The sequence below is a fragment of the Elaeis guineensis genome, chromosome 3 (genome assembly GCF_000442705.2).
Source record: "Elaeis guineensis isolate ETL-2024a chromosome 3, EG11, whole genome shotgun sequence".
NCBI lineage: Eukaryota > Viridiplantae > Streptophyta > Magnoliopsida > Arecales > Arecaceae > Elaeis > Elaeis guineensis.
This window is the reverse complement of record NC_025995.2, coordinates 121,319,486-121,339,883: the sequence shown is the minus strand read 5'-3', so window position 1 is coordinate 121,339,883 and position 20,398 is coordinate 121,319,486. Positions and strand designations below refer to the sequence as shown.

At 35.6% G+C, this 20,398-nt stretch overlaps 1 protein-coding gene across 1 annotated transcript; it reads left to right on the top strand.

Moving 5' to 3' along the window:
• The first annotated feature begins 2,009 nt into the window (after window positions 1-2,009).
• On the top strand, window positions 2,010-4,619 carry LOC105040459 (cytokinin riboside 5'-monophosphate phosphoribohydrolase LOG8). Its single transcript, XM_010916992.4, has 7 exons — window positions 2,010-2,413; window positions 2,576-2,673; window positions 2,800-2,830; window positions 3,711-3,810; window positions 3,925-3,995; window positions 4,057-4,200; window positions 4,380-4,619. The coding sequence occupies exons 1-7, from the start codon at window positions 2,258-2,260 to the stop codon at window positions 4,479-4,481; spliced, it is 702 nt and encodes a 233-aa protein (XP_010915294.1). The 5' UTR covers window positions 2,010-2,257; the 3' UTR covers window positions 4,482-4,619.
• The last annotated feature ends 15,779 nt before the right edge of the window (window positions 4,620-20,398 follow it).

The following is a 20,398-nucleotide window of genomic DNA, read 5'->3' as shown; positions in this document are numbered from 1 at the left end:
CCAAGACCTACCATCAATATGAGGAGTCTACTCCTCAAAGATCTTTTACTTTTAACAGAATTGATCACAGAGAGAATCATTAAATGTTAATCTTATTTAAGATACCTAAAGGACGTTGCCGGTTGGTTTCAAGATCAGAATTTAAATTTCCTGAGCAAATAGACCACAACCGCAATTAGTAACACTTATGTTCTAGAAATAGAAGAGCATTCAGTACATAGGAACTACTCAAATGAAGCATTAGATAGTGAAGACATGATACGACCAAGAATGAAATTTATTTGAAAATGAAAAAACAAAGTATATGGAATTCTGCAACCTTATCTCATCTAGTGATCCTTGAATTTATTATCCATGCTGTAGAGATTTGAAGGACCACGGGCTACAGGATTTGGAGTATTTAGGAGAGACGTTATGGCTGTTTGGTGAGTGTTTGCCTTTCCTTGAGTCCCTGATAACGTGTCGGATTCTTTGAACGCAGCACCCATGACTGTGTCTATTTGTTCTCTCAACTTTATGGTATTCTAAGCATTATGGCCTGGATTACTGTTGGGTCTTTGACATAGTTTTAACATTCTTTCTACAGTTCCAACGTTGGATTTTAATTGCTTGGCGGATTAGAGCACTCTCTCTAATGGATTTATGTCCAGCTTTAAATTTTGTCAGATGAACAGAATGGTTCCCATCGCTTGTAATGGCGCAGTTGAAACAGATGTCTGAAAAGAATCCCAAAATATGACCAAAACTAGAACGCAGCTTGTTGGTTTTATTTGCTTTTGGCCTTTTCCCTGCGTAGTTTCTGTCCTTTGGTGATGTGGGTGGATTGGATTGCCAATTCCTATTGACCACATGACTTGCAACTTTATGAAGAATATTTACTTGTTGGATTTTCTTTTCCTTTCTCCTCTCTCTTCTTTAGCACAGATATTGGTCAACAATGTCAAAGTCTCAAACCATGAGTAAGTTCTTTATCATCTGAATAAAATTTCCGTGGTGAAGTAATGATCCAAAATTTTCCATCCAAGGTTATATAGATTAACAAGTTCACCGATCCAAGTGTTGAGGTCATCCATGGACATAGACCATGGCTAAGCTGCTCAAACTATCACAAGGGGTAGGCTCAAAGAAATAACAAGAAATAATAATAATAAAAAAAAACTTCGGTCAGTTAATTCTGGAAAATAGTTAAAATTGAGCATGATTGCAGGTAGGATGCACGTCACACTACCGCCTCACAAATTAAACAAGTCATGTAGATGTTGCACTCAAAGGACCCTCAAATTATTTTATATGATTTCATGGCAATATGATCATTAGGGCATGCCTATATGCCTTGTTAATATCGTGCACGTTCTTCACCAAAAAAAATGAAGGAAATGTACTATGTTCAAGTCTTCCAAATATAGTATCTTAATATTATTGTCACTTGTAGTTGGATGATGTCAACAATTTGTAATTTTATATATTTCTCAAAAATTTATAATTCTATTATTATTGAAGCTATAGCCAAATCAAATTAAAATGGCTGACTATAAAGATTTTTTTATCATTACATACCCAACAGGTTTGGGGGCCTAGACAAGAAATTGATAGAGAACAACCTCGACCTATTTTGCCACCAAACATGTTACATCTTACTAATCTTAAATATTTAGAAAGATGGGCCCCAACTAATCGAGCTAGCAATTAGCAAATTAAAATATTGTATTATAAATAAAATAAATTCTCATCAAACAAGGGCTTATCCAAATGTCTTTCAATTTCACAAGGATAACTCTACAAGCATGTAAAGCGACACACGAGAGAAGCATAGTGACCAAAGATTATTTGATGCATTCCCCGATCCGCCGCTCATCAATTTTCATCGACCGATGAACTAAATGAATGGTGGTGATACGATCCTCTTTGATGATCATGATGGTCCTCCGAGGGCAAAACGGTCATTTGGCACAAAAACTAGACCCATAAATAGAGAGATGGGGCTTCTTGCGGGACTTGAGATCGCTTCCTCCTCTTCGTGGTTTCCTCTTTGGGCTTCAGTTCTCTCATTTAGCCCGCTCGATATTGGACAAAGAGAGCCGTGCTTAAAAAAAAAGAGGGAAGTACTAGCCTCCTATTGGAGCTTTGGATTGATGGGGAAGTAGAGTATATTAATAGAATACTCCATTTGGGTCTCTCCCTCTCATCTTCTAAACCCTTTACCATGTGAAGCTTCTCAAAGAACTTGAAGAAGTCTTTGTCTTCTAATCTATACCTCATGGAGAGAGAGATGGGAGAAGCTGAAGAGACTGATACAAAAATGACGGATGGAGAGCTTCGGAGCAGGTTCAAAAGGATCTGTGTCTTCTGTGGCAGCAACTCTGGCAACAGAACTGTCTTCAGTGATTCTGCTCTTGCTCTGGGCCACGAATTGGTTTGCCCCGGTGTTTTCTTATCATTTTCATCAGTTTTTTAGAACAAAGTTGCGATCTTGGTTGTTGTTAAACGATCGGATGGTGGATAGATTGCAGGTTTTATGTTCAAAAATGCAATCTTTTTTGGTTTCTCCTATTGAACTCTTGGATATGAATTGCAGGTGAAAAGGAGAATAGATTTGGTTTATGGTGGAGGGAGTGTGGGACTGATGGGATTGGTCTCTCGGACAGTTCATGATGGAGGCTGCCATGTTGTTGGGTAATTGCTGTTCTTGTAGCTTCACCATTTTGTTCGATTTCTCAGTCTGTTCCCGGGTGTGTTATTGTTTTATTTCGGGTAAAAGCCTCAGCTTTGGTTTTGATTTTAATCAATGATTGCATGCAGGGTCATTCCTACAGCTCTCATGCCAACAGAAGTATGTAAATTTCCCTGACATCCATTTTATCTTTTCGTGTTGTTCTTTCTTGTTCGATTATTTTGTAGATAAAAATGGGTAAGGCGAGATATTTTTTCTGACCTTTCTGGATTTTTTGGTCTTCCAGGCCGTGTAATTTTACTGTTGGTTGTAGTTGGAGCTCTATGACATGCTAAATGCTTGTTATTTGATCTCTGATACCACAAGAAAGTATCTAAGTATTGCATCAGAAATTTCATCTAAAAGTTTTGACTTAGCAGAGGATGACCTTGGAGACAAAATAAATGCAATTTCTGTCTCATTTTTCATATCCCCAGATTTGGAAAACATTGAGAAAAATGTCAATCATTATAATGAATGTGTTAATGATACAACTTACTGCGATTTCATAGTATTTATATCAATTACATTTAGTCCTGAAACTCTGTACAATTTAATGTCGACGGGTTAGGTCTTTTATTTGTGATTTTATGTTTTTTTTTTTTTTAATCTTTTTTTACTGCTTCCATGGCTGAAAAAAATGCTTGGCTCTATCCGTTTTATTTTTTGATTTTTCATTTGCATCGTCAATCTTAAGTAATAGAGCAATATTTGATGTTTTATGTGAATTGTCTTACTAACCTTGTCACATTTTCACTGATTTTTCCTTAACATCAATGATACCTTCATCCTTCAGAGATAAAACTTTCGAAATGTGTCTTAGATTTACAATAGTCTAAATTCAAAATTCATGTTAAATCAACTCCATAAATGTCTTTTATTAAACATAATTTTTGTAGGGAACAAGGATAGCTCATGCCAACCAAAAAATATTGGCATCAGGGAATCAAGGATTAAGCATTTTAATTTAAATAGAGTATAACATTGCTGCATTGCACAGATTTCTGGCCAGACTGTAGGCGAAGTTAAAACCGTTTCTGACATGCATGAGCGCAAAGCGGAAATGGCCCGACGATCAGATGCTTTTATCGCACTTCCTGGTGTATATTTTAACAACCTTCTTGCTTAAATTGGACTAGGGCATTATTTGACACACAAACACATGGATATTAGCTAATATTTTAATATGATCCATGCGACATTGAACACTCCAGGAGGATATGGAACGATGGAAGAGCTGCTGGAGATGATAGCATGGTCCCAACTTGGAATTCATAGTAAACCAGTGAGTTCAGCATGATTTCTCATTAAAATGTTTGTGGACTTTTTAACTCCAGTTTCCACAGGTTGGTCTGTTCAATGTTGATGGTTACTACAATTCCTTGCTTGCATTATTTGATAATGGTGTGGAAGAAGGTTTCATACATCCAGCTGCAAGAAATATAGTTGTTTCTGCTTCAACTGCAAAGGAACTGTTAGTCAGAATGGAGGTAGTTACCCATATTTCACATCATAATAATTATATGTGGCATTTTCTGCTTGGTGGATTCAGACTCATACTCTGTGTCAGTTTCCTCAATTACTCTAGTGAAAAGCAGTATATGCTATATTGCAAATGCACCTATTTTTCTTTCCCAATGATCATTCTTGTCTTTCATTGAATCTGCAGCAATACACTCCACTACATGAACAAGTTGCTCCGCGTCCAAGCTGGGAGACGGCACGCCTAGGTTACTCCTTGCCACCTAGTCCACCACCTAGTCCACCGTGACATTCGGTTCTTCCTACAAATATATTATTCCACTTCGATGTGATTTTCTTTTGCAATTTGTATGTGAAATCCATGCAAATGGGCGTTACTGTCCTTCTGGCATGATATTTAATAAAATCATCCATGTTTTTTCTGAACTGTCATGAGTTCAAAGCTTATCTTACTTTTGAATGCATGTTAAACAAATGCTAATCTCACAATATTCTAGTTGTATCTGTAAGGGAAGTAGCTAGCTTTCTATTCTGTTACCATATCCTATTTAAACTAGTGCATTACCAAATTTCACAAACACTGAAGGAAAGGGAGATTGTTATACTGAAACATGATGAAGCTGTCGAAAGTGGATTTTGTCTTTTGCTGTAGCATTAGCACCTTCATGTGAACATGGTCGTTTACCACTAAATAAACACACATATAGAGATCTAAATTATCTCCTGTATATTAAATCATCATTAAATTTTCTATTTGCATGCTGAAGTGTATGTAACATCTGAGGACATCAGCATATACATTTTAAATATGCAGTAATATTTAATCGAGTTTTCTTTGACTAAACTTTGGCTTTCTATGACCTAATGCCATCTGATTTCTGCTTCTCTTGAACTATTTATCACAGAAATGAATCAAGTCTGTGTTGAATCTTGAGTTATCTTGAGAACATAACTTCTATTGTAAGTGCAGGAAAACATTGTCTCTTGCTACATAATGGGTCCTAGCATATGCACCATTCCTCCTATCAACCCACATACCAAAGTTGAACACGCTCAGGTACTTGCATAATGATTACCTGATCTGGTTCAACATCAGTTTATCACTTAACATTTTCTAGAATAGGTTCCATACATTTGCTATTTTTACAGGCAGAAAGGGTCTTTGTAAAATTTTATTCTATGTATAAACCACATGTGAAATTGGTCATGGAAAACCATACACAATCTTTTGATAATGTTGAGAATCACACAGGAAGATGCTCACTTTATTGAAAGGCCTGTTCTCCAACATCAGTTCCAAGGACAGTTCTATGTTACTCTCTCTCCCTCCCCATGGAGCAACATTTAAGATTACTTTAGTTTTTCTCAACTTTTAGAAACTGAAGTGATGTGGCGTTCCTTGATGTAGAAGATCTTTAATATGCTTTCTTTGTGGGGGTTTCAAACATGACTGTCATTCACATGGAGGAAAAAGTTTTCTAGGTGTAGTGGGGCTTGTATGGAGCTCCGCATTTGCTCTTCTCCCATCAAAGGTTTTGTTGGGGTATCAGATTGCCTGCTGGTCTTCTTAAGTGACAAAAAAAGCTGCAAAGCCCTTGTGGTTCCTGTGCATGGGACCCCTTCTCCTCAGAACTGAGGGTTATGTGTGAATTTTTACAGGCATCCAGAGTGCAACGACAGCCAATCAGCAGTCAGTACTTTTATGTCGTGTTCATGGGGCCACAGCCAAATTGACTCAAAGCAAGCTGCCCCATAATGGACGATGGTCTTCCATGTAATCATCTCTCCAGTCATTGTCGTCAACATCAGCACCGTATCTGTCACTAATCGTTTATGTCATTACTCATGCTATTATTTTCATCATCATTGTCATTTTGTTCTCACGGGTAAGAATTCCATTGCCACGTAACGTTTACTTGATGGTGCCACTTATGTGGAGAAAATTAAAAAGAAGAATCTCATCTGCTGTCTACATTGGTTCAGCAGTTAAACTGTCTCGGACAAGAATGCATCACTAGGATTTGTCATCAGCAAAAAGAAAGGTTTTTTGTATGTTTGCTGTGTCGGACAATAATAATAGGTGGACAAAGGGAAGTTCATTGAACTTGGATCATCATAGCTGGACATTATCTGAGAGGGGCTAAGGAAGCTGCTTCCTTGCTTTTTAGATGAAGGTTAAGGATCGCACTGCGGGTCGATCAAATTTTGCACAGCGGAATTCAAAAATTTTTTTTCGATCCAGCACTTGAAACATCGATCAAAAAAAGATTGTTAGTCAAAATTCAGCATGTGTTAAAATTAATTGGAACAATACTCATCACTTTGTATGGGTAGACGATCTCCGCGATCGATGATTTATGATAAGTCGAGGTCCACTGTTGAACCGTGCATATATCCGACCTCTATAGGTATCCACTTGGACTTTCGTCTAGGACACTTTTTTCATATCGATTCGCTTTCTCCAAGATGGATCTGAGGCTCTCGATCAGCAACAATCTGATATCTAGAACTGTCGAATTGATACTCGCTGCAGCCTTCTTATTCTTTCGGTCGGACGGCGCCTGAACACCTTCAAGCGCTCACGAGGACCAGCCCAACACCTTTGGGTGTGGAGGATGAGGCAATCTACTCTAGGCATGTGAGGAGAGGAGAATTGATAGAGAGGAGTAGCCTAACACTTAGGCGTATGGGAGGATTCAAAGTGGAGGAACAATAGGATTTTAAGTTTAATGGTATTGAATGCCGAATCCCTTTTAAGGGGTTTTTAAACCCTGAACCCTAATCCACTTATCATGGAATGGCTCCCCTTGAGAATTCAAATGGAACCATTCCTCATCTACATCCACAAGGGCGTCAGCCCTACTATTCTCCATGTAGAAATGATGGGCGGAAGCCTTCTCTTCATTTCTCCGATGATTTCGTTCGTACAACATTTTGCACGAGAGAAAATAGATAGATAAGGAAGTTATCACATTCAAATTGAATTGGATCTCATCCAAAACATCTTATCAAAATTCGAACCTTTCAAATTAAACTTGAATTTGAATAGATAACCACCCAACTACTTAGCCTTCATCCTCTCATCCTTATCCATATAGGGCGCATGCCTTTGGATCTCATCTAGAAGGGCGTGCATCCCTTCTCAACGAGAACACATGAAAAAAGAGAGAGGGCGACAACATCCTTCTCATCCCTTTCTCATGCGCCTATTTGACTTTCAAATGGGTCTTCATCCATTAGAATTTGAATCTAATTCAAATTAAAATGAAGGAGGTTTAATGCAACCAACAATTGGTGCTTAATTAAGAGCCCAATTAGATTAAGCTAAATCCTATCTAATAAGTAAATTCAATCTGAAGAAATCTGGGTCTAATCATGTGCTAGCATGATTGTCTTAAATCCAAGTGGACTAATTGAGTCCAATTAAATAATCCTAGACTAAAGTCTTTTTTTGTGTGATCCCATAAGTTAATTCTGCATGATAATGGGATATGTTGTGATCTCCATCAGCAACATCATTGGAACTCTTTTTGATGGATTGAAACTCTATCCAATTCAGTCAATTAGAATTATTGATCATTGAAATAATTCTAATTGATCCTATAATTCACCAGTGACACTTAATAGTATGTAATGGTAATCCATCAAAACTGAATAAGAACCTCTAGGTGCAGTTATCATGTGATTTAGTTTTTCTATCGTGAGTTCCGATAGAATCGAGGTAAAGGTAAACTCGTCAAATCTCATATCTATCATATAACAGAATCATTCAATTCGAGTTCGATATAAAACTCAATAGAAGCACCTTTCTATCTTTCACATTGCCATAGCTATAGGCTTATGGACTCAATCTCATGATCTACATAGGACTACTCCTCCTCTATCGAGGTCGATAGATCCATCTTGGTGTAATCTAATTTCTACAATCAACATACTGTAATTAATATACATCTCAAGGCTCCGTATGGCTAGAAGACCAAGTTATGATGTAGTTAAACTACAGCACCCTCAAGGTGAACTACCAATACATTTCAAATTAGAGAACTAATTCACATAATTGCAGCTATAAACAAATCACGGACGAGAAGGTAGAAATCCTTGTGACTGTTCGTGATTGATCACGCTCAGTATCCTTGTTCTTAACAAGCACTTATACTTTCGCTTCGGTGTCTTCATACTGTAAATTCAAGACTCATCTATCCGAAGGAAGCGATCATACACTAATTTTTTGAATCGATCACCATCTCTGTGATGATCTTACGATCAGAAGTTATTTATGAGTTAACTAAGATTAGTATATATCTCAAATTCTCAACTCTTGAGAATATATGTTATATTATCCATTAATCAAATAGACGAATCATAGATACTATTAAACACAATGTGAATGAAAATAATTTATTTTATTAATATTTAAATTAATTTATAAATTATATCTTAAAAAATATTTTACAAGTGTCAGTCAATCTGCCTTCTAGAACATACATCCAACAAATTCTTACTTGTCATAAAGCTAATTGGCCATAAATTTAAGTCCCATCTTCTCAAGGTGGGTTTCAGTCTTTTGTTGGCTCAATTGCTTCGTCAGTGGGTCAGCCACGTTATTCGCGATGTCGATTCTCTTCACCTCGACATATTCTTTCTTGAGGTAATCGTGAATGAGGTGGAACCGCCGTTCGATGTGCTTTGATTTCTGATGAGACCTCGGCTCCTTAGCTAAGGCTATGGTACCGTTATTGTCGCAGTAGAGAGGGACAGCATCAGATGTCATTACTCCAAGTTCTGTAATAAATGTTTTGAACGAGAATGCCTCCTTCGTAGCCTCCGATGCAGTGATGTATTTTGCTTTCATGGTGGAGTTTGCAATCACAGTCTGCTTGAAACTCAGCTGACAGCGCCTTCATTACATAAGAAAATACTTTTTGATGTCGACTTTCGATCATCAGTATCAAATATGAAGTCTGAATCAGTATACCCCTCACTTTGAGTTCTCCATTTTCAAAGATCAGAAATATATCCTTAGTCCTTCTCAAGTACTTAAGGATACATTTTATAGAAGTTTAGTACTTTTCGCTTGGATTCGACTGATATCTACTTATGACACTCACAGCATGAGCGATATTAGGTCATGTATAAAGCATAGTATATATAAGGCTCCTATAGCCGAAGCATAAGGGATCTTACTCATGCGTTTAATCTCTTCCAGTATGTTGGGGTACATTTTTTTGGGAGATGAATGCCATGTCTAAAGGGTACCAGATCCCTCTTAGAGTTTTCTATACTGAACCTTTTCAGCACCTCCTCAATGAACATCTTCTGTGACAATCTTAGCATTCTCTTAGATCTATCTTTATAGACCTTGATTCCCAAAATGAAGGATGCTTCTCTTAGGTTTTTCATGGAAAACTCTTTAGACAATCAAATCTTGATCGAGGTCAACATGAAAATATCATTTTCAATTAGGAGAATGTCATCCATGTATAATATGAGAAAAGTGACAGCGCTTTCGCTAATTTTTTTGAATACACACGGTTTTCGTTCTTGATGAAACCAAACGATTTGATTACATTATTGAAATGAGCATTCCAGCTTTGAGATACTTGCTTTAGTTTATAAATGGATTTTTATAGTTTACAAACCTTATGATCATCATCACTGAAAGTGAAATCAAACGACTGTTCCATATAGATATTTTCTTTAAGATATCCATTCAAGAACATCATTTTCACATCCATTTGTCATATTTCGTAATCGAAATACACTGCAACGGCAAGCAATGTGCGGATGGACTTAAGCATGGCTACGGATGAGAAGGTTTTCTGATAGTCAATGCCTTCACACTGACTATACCCTTTCACCATGAGCCTAGCGTTAAAGATCTCTATCTTTCCATCTGTACATCTTTCTCTTGAAGATTTATTTATACCCAATGGGTACAATACCTTCAGGTAGATCTACCTAGGTCCAGACTTGGTTTGAGTGCATCGAGTCAATTTCTGACTTCTTTGCCTCTAACTATTTTTCGGAGTCAATATCTAATATCATCTCGTTGTGGGTCTTGGGGTCATCTCCATGTATCCCATTTCTTGTGAAGAACATTTCTTCTACATCCTCTGAGATAATACCTAAGTACCTCTTAGGAGGATGAAAAATTCTACTAGACTTATAAGGTGGAGGAGGAAGTGTATGGATTAGCTCAGATTGAATAGATTCCTCAGATTTCAAGGCTCATTGCTCTTCAGATACTTTCTCCTCGAGCCTAATCTGTCTTTTCATGCCTCTATCTTGAATAAACTATTTTTCAAAAAAGACTGCGTATCGACTCACAATCATATTATGGTCTTTCGGAAGATGAAATAATATTCCAATGATTCTTTGGGATATCCAATAAAATGAGCTCTAAACGATCTGATTTCTAATTTGTCCGTCTATGGTCATTTGACATGGGCCAGATAACCTCAAATCTTGAGATGACTCAGGCTTGATTTCTTACCATGACATATCTCATATAGTGTGGTAAGAACGATTTTAGATGGAATCTTATTTAGTATATATATGGCAGTCAAAATACAATATCCCAAAGAAAATTGAAAGGTCTGTGAAACTCATCATGGAACGGACCATATCTAATAAGGTTCGATTTCTCCATTTTGAAATCCTATTGAGTTGAGGCATTTCAGATGGAGTCCATTGTGAGATAATTTCATATTCTCTGAGATAATTCAGAAACTCTCCACTAAGGTATTCACCTCCTCGATCTGATCGAAGAGCTTTAAGAGGCTTTTAGATTTATTTTTTCACTTCATGTTTGAATTCTTTGAACTTTTCAAATACCTCAGACTTGTGATGCATAAGGTACACATACTTATACTATGAGAAATCATCGGTAAAAGTAAGAAGTAGACAAAACCTCTTCTAGCTAGCACATCGAATGGGCTGCAAACATCAGAATGCACCAGAGCAAGTAACTCTATGATTTTTTTCCCATATTCCATAAAAGGCAACTTGATTATTTTATTTTGAAAGCATGATTCACAGACCGAATATGAGTCAGAAGTAGTCAACGGACTCAATAGTCCGATTTTCTTCAATCTGTTAATCCTGTATTCTGCAATGTGACCTAACCTTAGGTGCCACAAGTACTTTTTATTTACATCATCCGTGGGATGTTTGGAACCTATACTGTTCACATTTTGCTTAACATAATTAACAGATACATCAACATATAATTGAAAAAGATCATTGATAAGAAAACTATTTTCAACTTTATTATTTCTCAAATAAATCGTACAGTGATTCTTAAAGAAACTAATTATAGTCTTCCTACGTTAAACAATATACAGAAATCAGATTTCTGCTCGCGGTAGGTACAAAATAACAGTTTTTTAAAATAAAAATATTATCTAATGGTAATCACAGAGGATAGGTTTTCACAGTCACAGCAGTAATTTTTGCTCCATTTTCGATGCATAGGATCATTTTTTCGTCCCTCAATCTCTTGCTATCCTCAAGACTCTGTAAAGAAGTGCATAAATGAGCACTAGATCCAGAGTCAAGCACCCAACTGGATACAAAAACAACTGTCAGGTTTGTTTCTATGACGAGTATATCTTCAGAAGGTCCACCTTCCTTCTTCTTAAGTGTTGCCAAGTAAATAAGACAGTTCCACTTCCAATGGCCGTTAGTGTTATAGTGGAAATGCTTTTCTTTTATGACGGCCTTCTTCTTCGGAGCTGCCTTCTTCTCCTTCTTCTTGCTCTCTATCTTCTGCTTCTTTACGGATTTTTTTTTCTTCATAGTAGATTTTTTCTTAGAATAAGTCCGCTTCACAGAAAGTACAGAGCCACTTGACTTCTTCAAGGTTTCCTCTATTGTAACCAGCATATTGACCAACTCGTAGATGGTGCACTGGATCTTACTCATATGGAAGTTTACAATAAACTATCCATATGAATCAGTCAAAGATGTAGAATCAAATCAACCTATAAGTCTTTATCCATGAACATCCCGAGCTTCTCAAGCTTCTCAAGATCCTTGATCATTATTAAACAATGATCATGGATCGACTGCCCATCATGCATCTTTACTTTGAAGAGTCGTTTGAATACTTCGTAGTGAGCTACATGGCTTTACTCATCATACAACTTTTGTAGGTGAGTTAGTATCTGTCCGGTAGTAGTCATGTCCTCGTATCGGCGTTATAATTCGTTAGATATTGACGTCAATATGTAGTACTTAACCTTATTATCGTCATCCAACCACTTCTCATGAGACGCTCTCTGATTAGCAGTCAGACGGACTGGTAGAGGGGGAAGATCCTGATCAAGGACATAGGTCAATTTTTTGAAACTCAAAATAATTTTCAAATTTCAGAGCCAATCTTTAAAATTCGGTCCGATCAGTCTATTGGTTTCTAAGATTCTGGCTAGGAGATTGGAAGTAGACATGGTTCCTGCAGAGAATCAAAATTTTTAGTTAGATTTTGTAATTGACTTAACCAATTTATTTTAAAAATTTTATTTTAAAATAAATTAGGACTCTTACTATTTTTTTGGTTCTCCACACTCTATTAGAAGAGAAGCGAATACCTCTATGATTAAGAGTCTTAAGTGGATGCTGCGGTCTCACCAATTGACTCACCACCTCACCTAACAATTATTGGTGTTGGGTCAATTGATAAGTGGACAACTCTTGTCCAGTATTTCTCCAAACACGTTGCAGTCAATTTCAATCTCTAATTCATGAGCTTCACCATGTCCAAAATATTGGCCCACTCTTTAGTTAAGTAAGACCCACCATTTGCGCAAAATGGATCCATTATTGGGACTTTTACCGTATCCGAAATACTGAGTCCAACCTCATCTCCAATCTGTAGTATCTCATGCCTAATAGTCATGGTTGTATCTTTTCGATGCAATTGAACCACTATATCCAGCCAAAAATAATCAATCCCGGAAAGGATCCGTACAACCACAATGATAGAAGATTGCTAGACTTAATATTTTATTAAGAAGATTTGATTCAGATCTCATCCTTAATTAGTTATAATGGTTATAACTAATCTGGTGGCATGGGCTAGCTCGATTTCAACAAGTTAACCTAATACAGAAACTAAGCTTCCAAAATAGTCAGATAAGTTAAGATGTGTGAGGTCCCCTCATTATTTTTCTTAAACACCAATAAATTGGTCAGGTCAGACAACGAAACCAATTAAAAAATCACCATCTATGTACTTACCTTCGATATCAAATTGATTGATTAGAATCGATCAAGTTAACTTATTGACCCGGGCTCGAACCACTAAGCCGAGTTAGGTCTTAAATTGATCGATAACATATGGCTATTAATCGATCTGACCAAACTTACAACTATTGAGTTGGTCTAAAGTACTCTTGATTCAAATCTAATCAACTCTTAAGTCGGTTTGATCAACCGCTCCTACTACACCTAATTGAGCTACCCACACTTTTGATCCATGATTTATGAAATTGTATCAGATTTGAATTCAAATTAGATCTTTTAATTTCATCTTTAATTTTTAATTAAGTTTATGAGTCTAATTCAGATGTTAAAATAATTTTGAATTTAAATTAATTAAGTTTTGCATCTTATACAAAATTTCAAAACTTTCTGTTGACCCTCGAGTCAACTCATTCTGGACTCAAGTCGACTCGTCACAGTGAGTCGGCTCAGATCAAGGACTGAGTCGACTCCTACAGACCAGATAGAAACTCTTTCATCTATTTGATATAGTTTTAGATCATATATGCATCACAAAAATAGTTCTAATTTAGATTTGAAAATCTTTTTCAGATCTAAACAACTAATCATGCATCACGATCAATCAAACTTAGGGTTTAGCACAAAAGTAAGTTTTGATCTTTTCACTGTTCTTCTTTATAAGATCCCACATGGCACCTCTATACGTCACTAGAGAATCCTTTTGAATGGGCAAGAGAGGGATTTAATCCTTGCTTCCTCTTATGATCGGACAGCTTGGTGTTCACTCAATCCGATTACTTAGCTAGTTGGAAATTAACTAGATCTAATTTACTACATATTACATATGTAAAAACTAGTTCTATACATATCACATATATAAGAACTATATTAGATCTAGCTAACACATACTGAAAAATAAATCTAAACTACTTTAAATGTACCAATTGCATCAGATCTCATCTGATCAGATCTAATTTTGATTTATGTTTCAGTCCTCAACCTAGCTTTGATGCCAATTGAAGGTTAAGGATTGCACTTCGGGTGGATCAAACTTTGCACAGTGGAATTCAAAAGAAAAATTTTGATCTGGCACCTGAAACATAGATCAAAAGATAGATCGTTAGTCAAAATTCAGTATGTATTAAAATTAATACATACTCAACACCTTGTGTGGGTAGACGATCTCCGCAATTGATGATCTATGATAAGTCGAGGTCCACTATTGAGCCGCGCACATGTCCGACCTCTACAGATATCCACTCGAATCTTCATCTAGGATACTTTCTCCAGTTCTGATCTGCCTTCTCTAAGATGGATCTGGGGCTCTCGATCAGCAACAATCTAATCTTCAAGGTTGTCAGATTGATACTCGCCATAGCTTTCTTATTCATTTGGTCGGACGATGTCTGAACACCTTCAAGTGCTCACGAGGACCAGCCCAACACCTTTGGGTGTGGAGGATGAGACAACCTATTCTGGACATATGAGGAGAGGGAGAATTGATGGAGAGGAGTAGCCTAACACTTAGGCATATGGGAGGATTCAAGGTGGAGGAACAACAGGATTTTAGGGTCTAATGGTATTGAATGCCGAACCCCTTTTCAAGGAGATTTTTATAAATCCTAAACCCTAATCCACTTATTATGGAACAGCTCCCATTTGAATTCTCAATTCAAATGGAACGGTTCCTCATCCACATCCATAAAGGCGTCAGCCCTATGTTCTCCATGCAGAAATGATGGGTGGAAGCCCTCTCTTCAATTTTTCGATGACTTCCTTCGTACAACATTTTGCACTTGAGAAAGAGATAGATAAGGAGGTTATCACATTCAAATTGAATTGGATCTCATCCAAAATATCTTATCAAAATTTGAACCTTTCAAATTAAACTTGAATTTTGATGGATAACCACTCAACTACTTTAGCCTTCATCCTCCCATCCTTATCCATATGGAGCGCACGCCTCTGGATCCTATCTAGAAAGGGTGTGCGTCCCTTCTCAATGAGAACACACGGAAAAAGAGAGAGGGCAATGATATGTTGTCGCCCCTCCTTCTCATCTCTTTCTTATGCACTCATTTGACTTTCAAATGGGTCTTCATCCATTAGAATTTGAATCTAATTCAAATTAAAACGAAGGAGGTTTAATGCAACCAACAATTGGTGCTTAATTAAGAGTTCAATTAGATTAGGCTAAATCCTATCTAATAGAAAATCCAATCTAGAGAAATTTGGGTCTAATCATGTGTTAGCATGATTGTCTTAGACCCAATTGGACAATTGAGTCCAATTAAACAATCCTAGACTAAAGTCTTTTTTTTGTGTGACCCCATAAGTTCAATTCTGCATGATAATGAGATATATTATGATCTTTATTAGCAATATCATCAAAAAAATTTTGATAGATCGAAACTCTTTTCAATTTAGCCAATTAAAATTATCGATCATCGAGAAATAATTCTAATTGATTTTGCAATTCATCAATGATACCTAGCAGTATGTAGTGACAATCGATCAAAACTAAATAAGAATCTCTAGGTGCAGTTATCGTGTGATTCGATTCTTCTATCATGTCCGACAGAATTGAAGTAAAAATAAACTCATCAAACCTCATATCTGTCATATAATAGAATCATTTAATTTGAGTTCAATGTGAAATCCAATAGAAACACCTTTCTATCTTTTACATTGCCATGACTATAGGCTTATGGACTCAATCTCATGATCTACGTAGGACTATTCCTCCTCTATCGAGATTGATAGATCCCATTTTGGTGCAATTTAATTTCTATAATGAACATAGTGTAGTCAACATATACCTCAAAGCTCTGTAAGGCTAGAAGATCGAGTTATAATGTAGTCAAACTACAGCACCCTCAAGGTGAATTACCGATGCACTTTAGGTCAGAGAACTAATTCACACAACCGCAGCTATGAACAAGTCACTAACAAGAAAGTAGAAATTCTTGTGACTGTTCGTGATTGGTCATGCTCAGTACTCTTGTTCTTAACAAACACTTATACTTTCGCTTTAGTATCTCCACACCATAGATTTAAGACTCATCTATCCGAAGGAAGTGATCATACATCAATCTTTCGGATTGATCACTATCCCCATGATGATCCTACGATTGGGAGCCATTTATGAGTTAATTAAGATTAGCATATATCTCAAATTCTCAATTCTTGAAAATATGTGTTATCTTATCCATTAACCCAATGGACAAATCACAAACACTATTAAATACAATGTGAATGAAAATAATCTATTTTATTAATATTTAAATTAATTTATAAATTATATCCTAAAAAATATTTTATAAATGTCAGTCAATCTGACTTATAGGATATACATTCAACATTAGAATCACTTCAGGCTTTAGTGTTTGAAAGAAGAGCCAATAGTACCTTCTTTGTTTGTACCCGATGAAATTGTTGATAAAGTCCAGACCTTTGATTAGTGTGGATGAGCCAGCAATTTTGTTTGAGCTTCATTTTCACCAAGAATCCATGTGAATGTTTAGTGTGAAAAGATTTCAAGCTATCCTATGAAGCAGTAAAAACAAATAGATAAAGATCATAGTCATAAAAGATTTTAGATCGATTGTTTGTTCAAAAATTATTAAGAAGTTCCTAAAAGGAGATTCAGGATTAATCTGTTAAATACAAAAGTTGCTACTATTATGGTGTTTTGAATTTAAAAGATAGACTGCTAAAAGAGCCTCTCTGTTTGGGCTTTTGGTCCATAAGGGCTGGAATCTCGAAATTTCGAGGTGTTTATACATGCATTCGCCTATTCTAGGGTTTTTGGGTTTACACCTTTGTATTTTGGGGTTTTTCGCATGCTTGTTAGATTTGAGGGCTTTCTATGTTCGGTTTTCTCCTCTTCTCTTTGTAATTTCCGAGCCATTAGTGAAGCCTTTCGATGATCTCGTCTCATGGATATAGGCGAATCTCCATGTACTTCTCTCTTTGTTTACTTTGCTATCTCTAGGTCTAGTCTCTTTATACAAGAGCTAACAAGGTTAAAACTTGAGAGAGATTTGGAAACCTGTTGAAGTTAGCCGAATGTCAATGACTCAGAGTTACCTAGAAAGAGAAATACTCATTGGGCTTGAGAGAGAGAGAGAAAGAGAGAGCATCTCAAAAGTAAATTTCAATACTTTCACAATACATTTGTAGAATTGGAGAAGATATTCGTTGCAATAGTGATATCATGTCAAACTTGTCATAATCCAATCAAAAATTGAATATCGTTGGTTAGTGTGGAACATCATTCACGAAATCGATGAAATATATGACACTCGATGAAATACGGACGTTCTCATTAGATTATGATAAATTTGACGTGATATCATTGTTGTAACGAATATTTTTTGTATAATTGGTAGGTAATAAGTTGGGATTTTTGAGGTATTGAAGTACAAGAACATATTAAACATTCCAAAAATATTACTGGATGTGAAATATTTACAAGAGTTGAGTTATAAATAAATATTCTGTGAGCCGATCAAAACCCACACCCACTTATTCCAATTGCTGCATCCGTGGAATATCTAAATGCAGTTAGGAAAGTATAAAAATATAGCAAAACAGAACTAAAGCAGTACGGTCTCCCCAAATGTTGTAATTTAACTTTTTAAATGAACAAAATAGTTAATTTTAGTAGGGCAAGGATGTGCTTGGGAAATCCGATAAAATTGGTTTGAATATTTCATTGGATTCATGGAGTGGACATTCTATTTAAGTAGGCTCATATTAATCCATTATATCACATGACCAAATTCTATGGAAAATAAAAAGATACACAGAGATCATTTTATCCTTCTTTCCGGCTAACAGATCCGGAGATAGGATTTAGGCTAAGATTATGATGGGTCTTTGGAAGGATATATTTGATTCATATTCAAATATTTATTTTTATTTATAATTTTATTTAATTTTATATATTATTTATAATTTTTTTAAAAAATATAAAATTATATTAATATATTATTGATTTATAAGAGATGAACCAAGAAGTATCATGTCGGATGTTTTTTTTCTTTTATGTTATAGCTTTTATTTGACACCAGAACTAACATAAATTGATTTCAACCATACATATATCAGGCCAAGGCTTCTCTACTTTGATGGTATGTGAGTTAGCATGCATCCAAAATACCTCATTTTGTTTAAAAATTAAAATTTTTCATCCATAAAAAAAAAAAAAAAAAAACTATGCATATGTCGGCACAACCCTTATTAGTTATTACATAAATGGTTAGGTGCATGTGACCTTGCTTTAATGCTTATTAATTTCTTATTCTGCTTTGACCATTTCTATGTACCATTTTAAAAGCCTATACTAAATTATCAAATCTAGGTGCTTCTTTTCACGATCAAATATATTATGCTATTCCATCACCAAGGCAAAGCACAAAACTAGTTCTCCGCGGTCAAATTATTATCAAATAACAGCATGCATTACTTAAAACGTAATTCAATTGAAAAAAAAGTTTATTATGCTATATTTTCTTAAAAATATATCTTTAATATCTTGCACGTATTAGATTTTCTTATAAATTTGAAAATAAAATTGAAGTTTTCTAATATTAAATTTTAGATTTATATTTCAACTATTTTAGCATAAGATAAGTCAGCGGAGCAAGCAGCTAGCAGAGAACGCCTAAAAGAGTAAACTCTAGTTTATTGAGAGCAAATATAGCGAAACAGCCAACACAAATTTTTTAAATGTTTTTTTAGAGTAGAAAGAAAGAACCTATGATTCCACCTATTTCACTTGGTGAAATATACATGTTTTATTTTACTTATTTTGTAAGCTCGTAGCAAAAGTTTCTCCCCTCTCCTTCTTTTGGTTGCAAGACCTACTTTTAGCAGGCTAATCTAGTAAGTTGTGTCTAAAGAAAAACTATAGCGGAAGATACGGATATGATAAAGTTATGAAATCAAAATTTAAGATTCTTCCATATATTATATAGCAACTTGGGATGGTAGGTCTAAGTCTCCGGTCAGAGCACAAAAAGGAAAAAAAAAAAAAAAAAAGGGCACAATCACGCTACCTACCATGGAAGGATCTTCAATGAACTTAGTAAATGTTATACCCTAAAGTCTTTCCTCGTCATATACACTTTTGGTATTATTCTTTCATGAGAAGCATGGTTAACATCGCATCAACATTAAGTGAGTCTTATTCCTTTCTTTATTTGAGAGTACGACAAGTCCAAACTCTCAGATAACTTTCAAACCATATTTAAGAGCATATGCACCGTCTAGGCTGACTTGTCTTTTCACTTGGTAGTGGATTTCATTGGTCATTGCTTCCTGTGCGAAGGTTAAACCTTTTAATGCAACATCGAGTTCGTCACCATAATTTGGTTGATTTCGTAAAACACACTATCTAAAGAAAGATTTTAAAGAACAAAATTAGAGATGGAACATGGTAAAAAGGAGATTATATAAAATTAGAGAGGAGTTCCCTTCTGGTAAGTTGGATTAACTCTAATGCCATTTGTTTGTGCCCTTCATTGAAGATTACACCACTTATAACATATTTCGTTTGATAATAAATTTGGGGAAAGGGCCTTACTTCGTGACCACTCAAAGAAAAAGTCCTCTAATGTTATTCGTGCAATTAGATTATAAACAGTCATTGTATAACATGAAAATATATTTTCCACCAGTGAGTTTTGAAATTTAAAATTTATAAATAAAAATAATGATAATTTTTTTTTTTTTAATCATGCTTCGTAATATATTAGTTATTTGCTCATGCTTTAGCTTATAGAATAGAGATAGAAATGGCAATGGGTAAAATTTGAGTTTGGTATTGTGCTATCCATTTTCAAACCCGAACTTAATATCCTATACCCAAATCCTATCCGATATCTAATTGGATAAGAAAAAGATATTCATCCCCATATCCAATGAGTTTCGAGATATTCACGGATAACCCATTTCCCCATACCCAACTCATACCCGTAT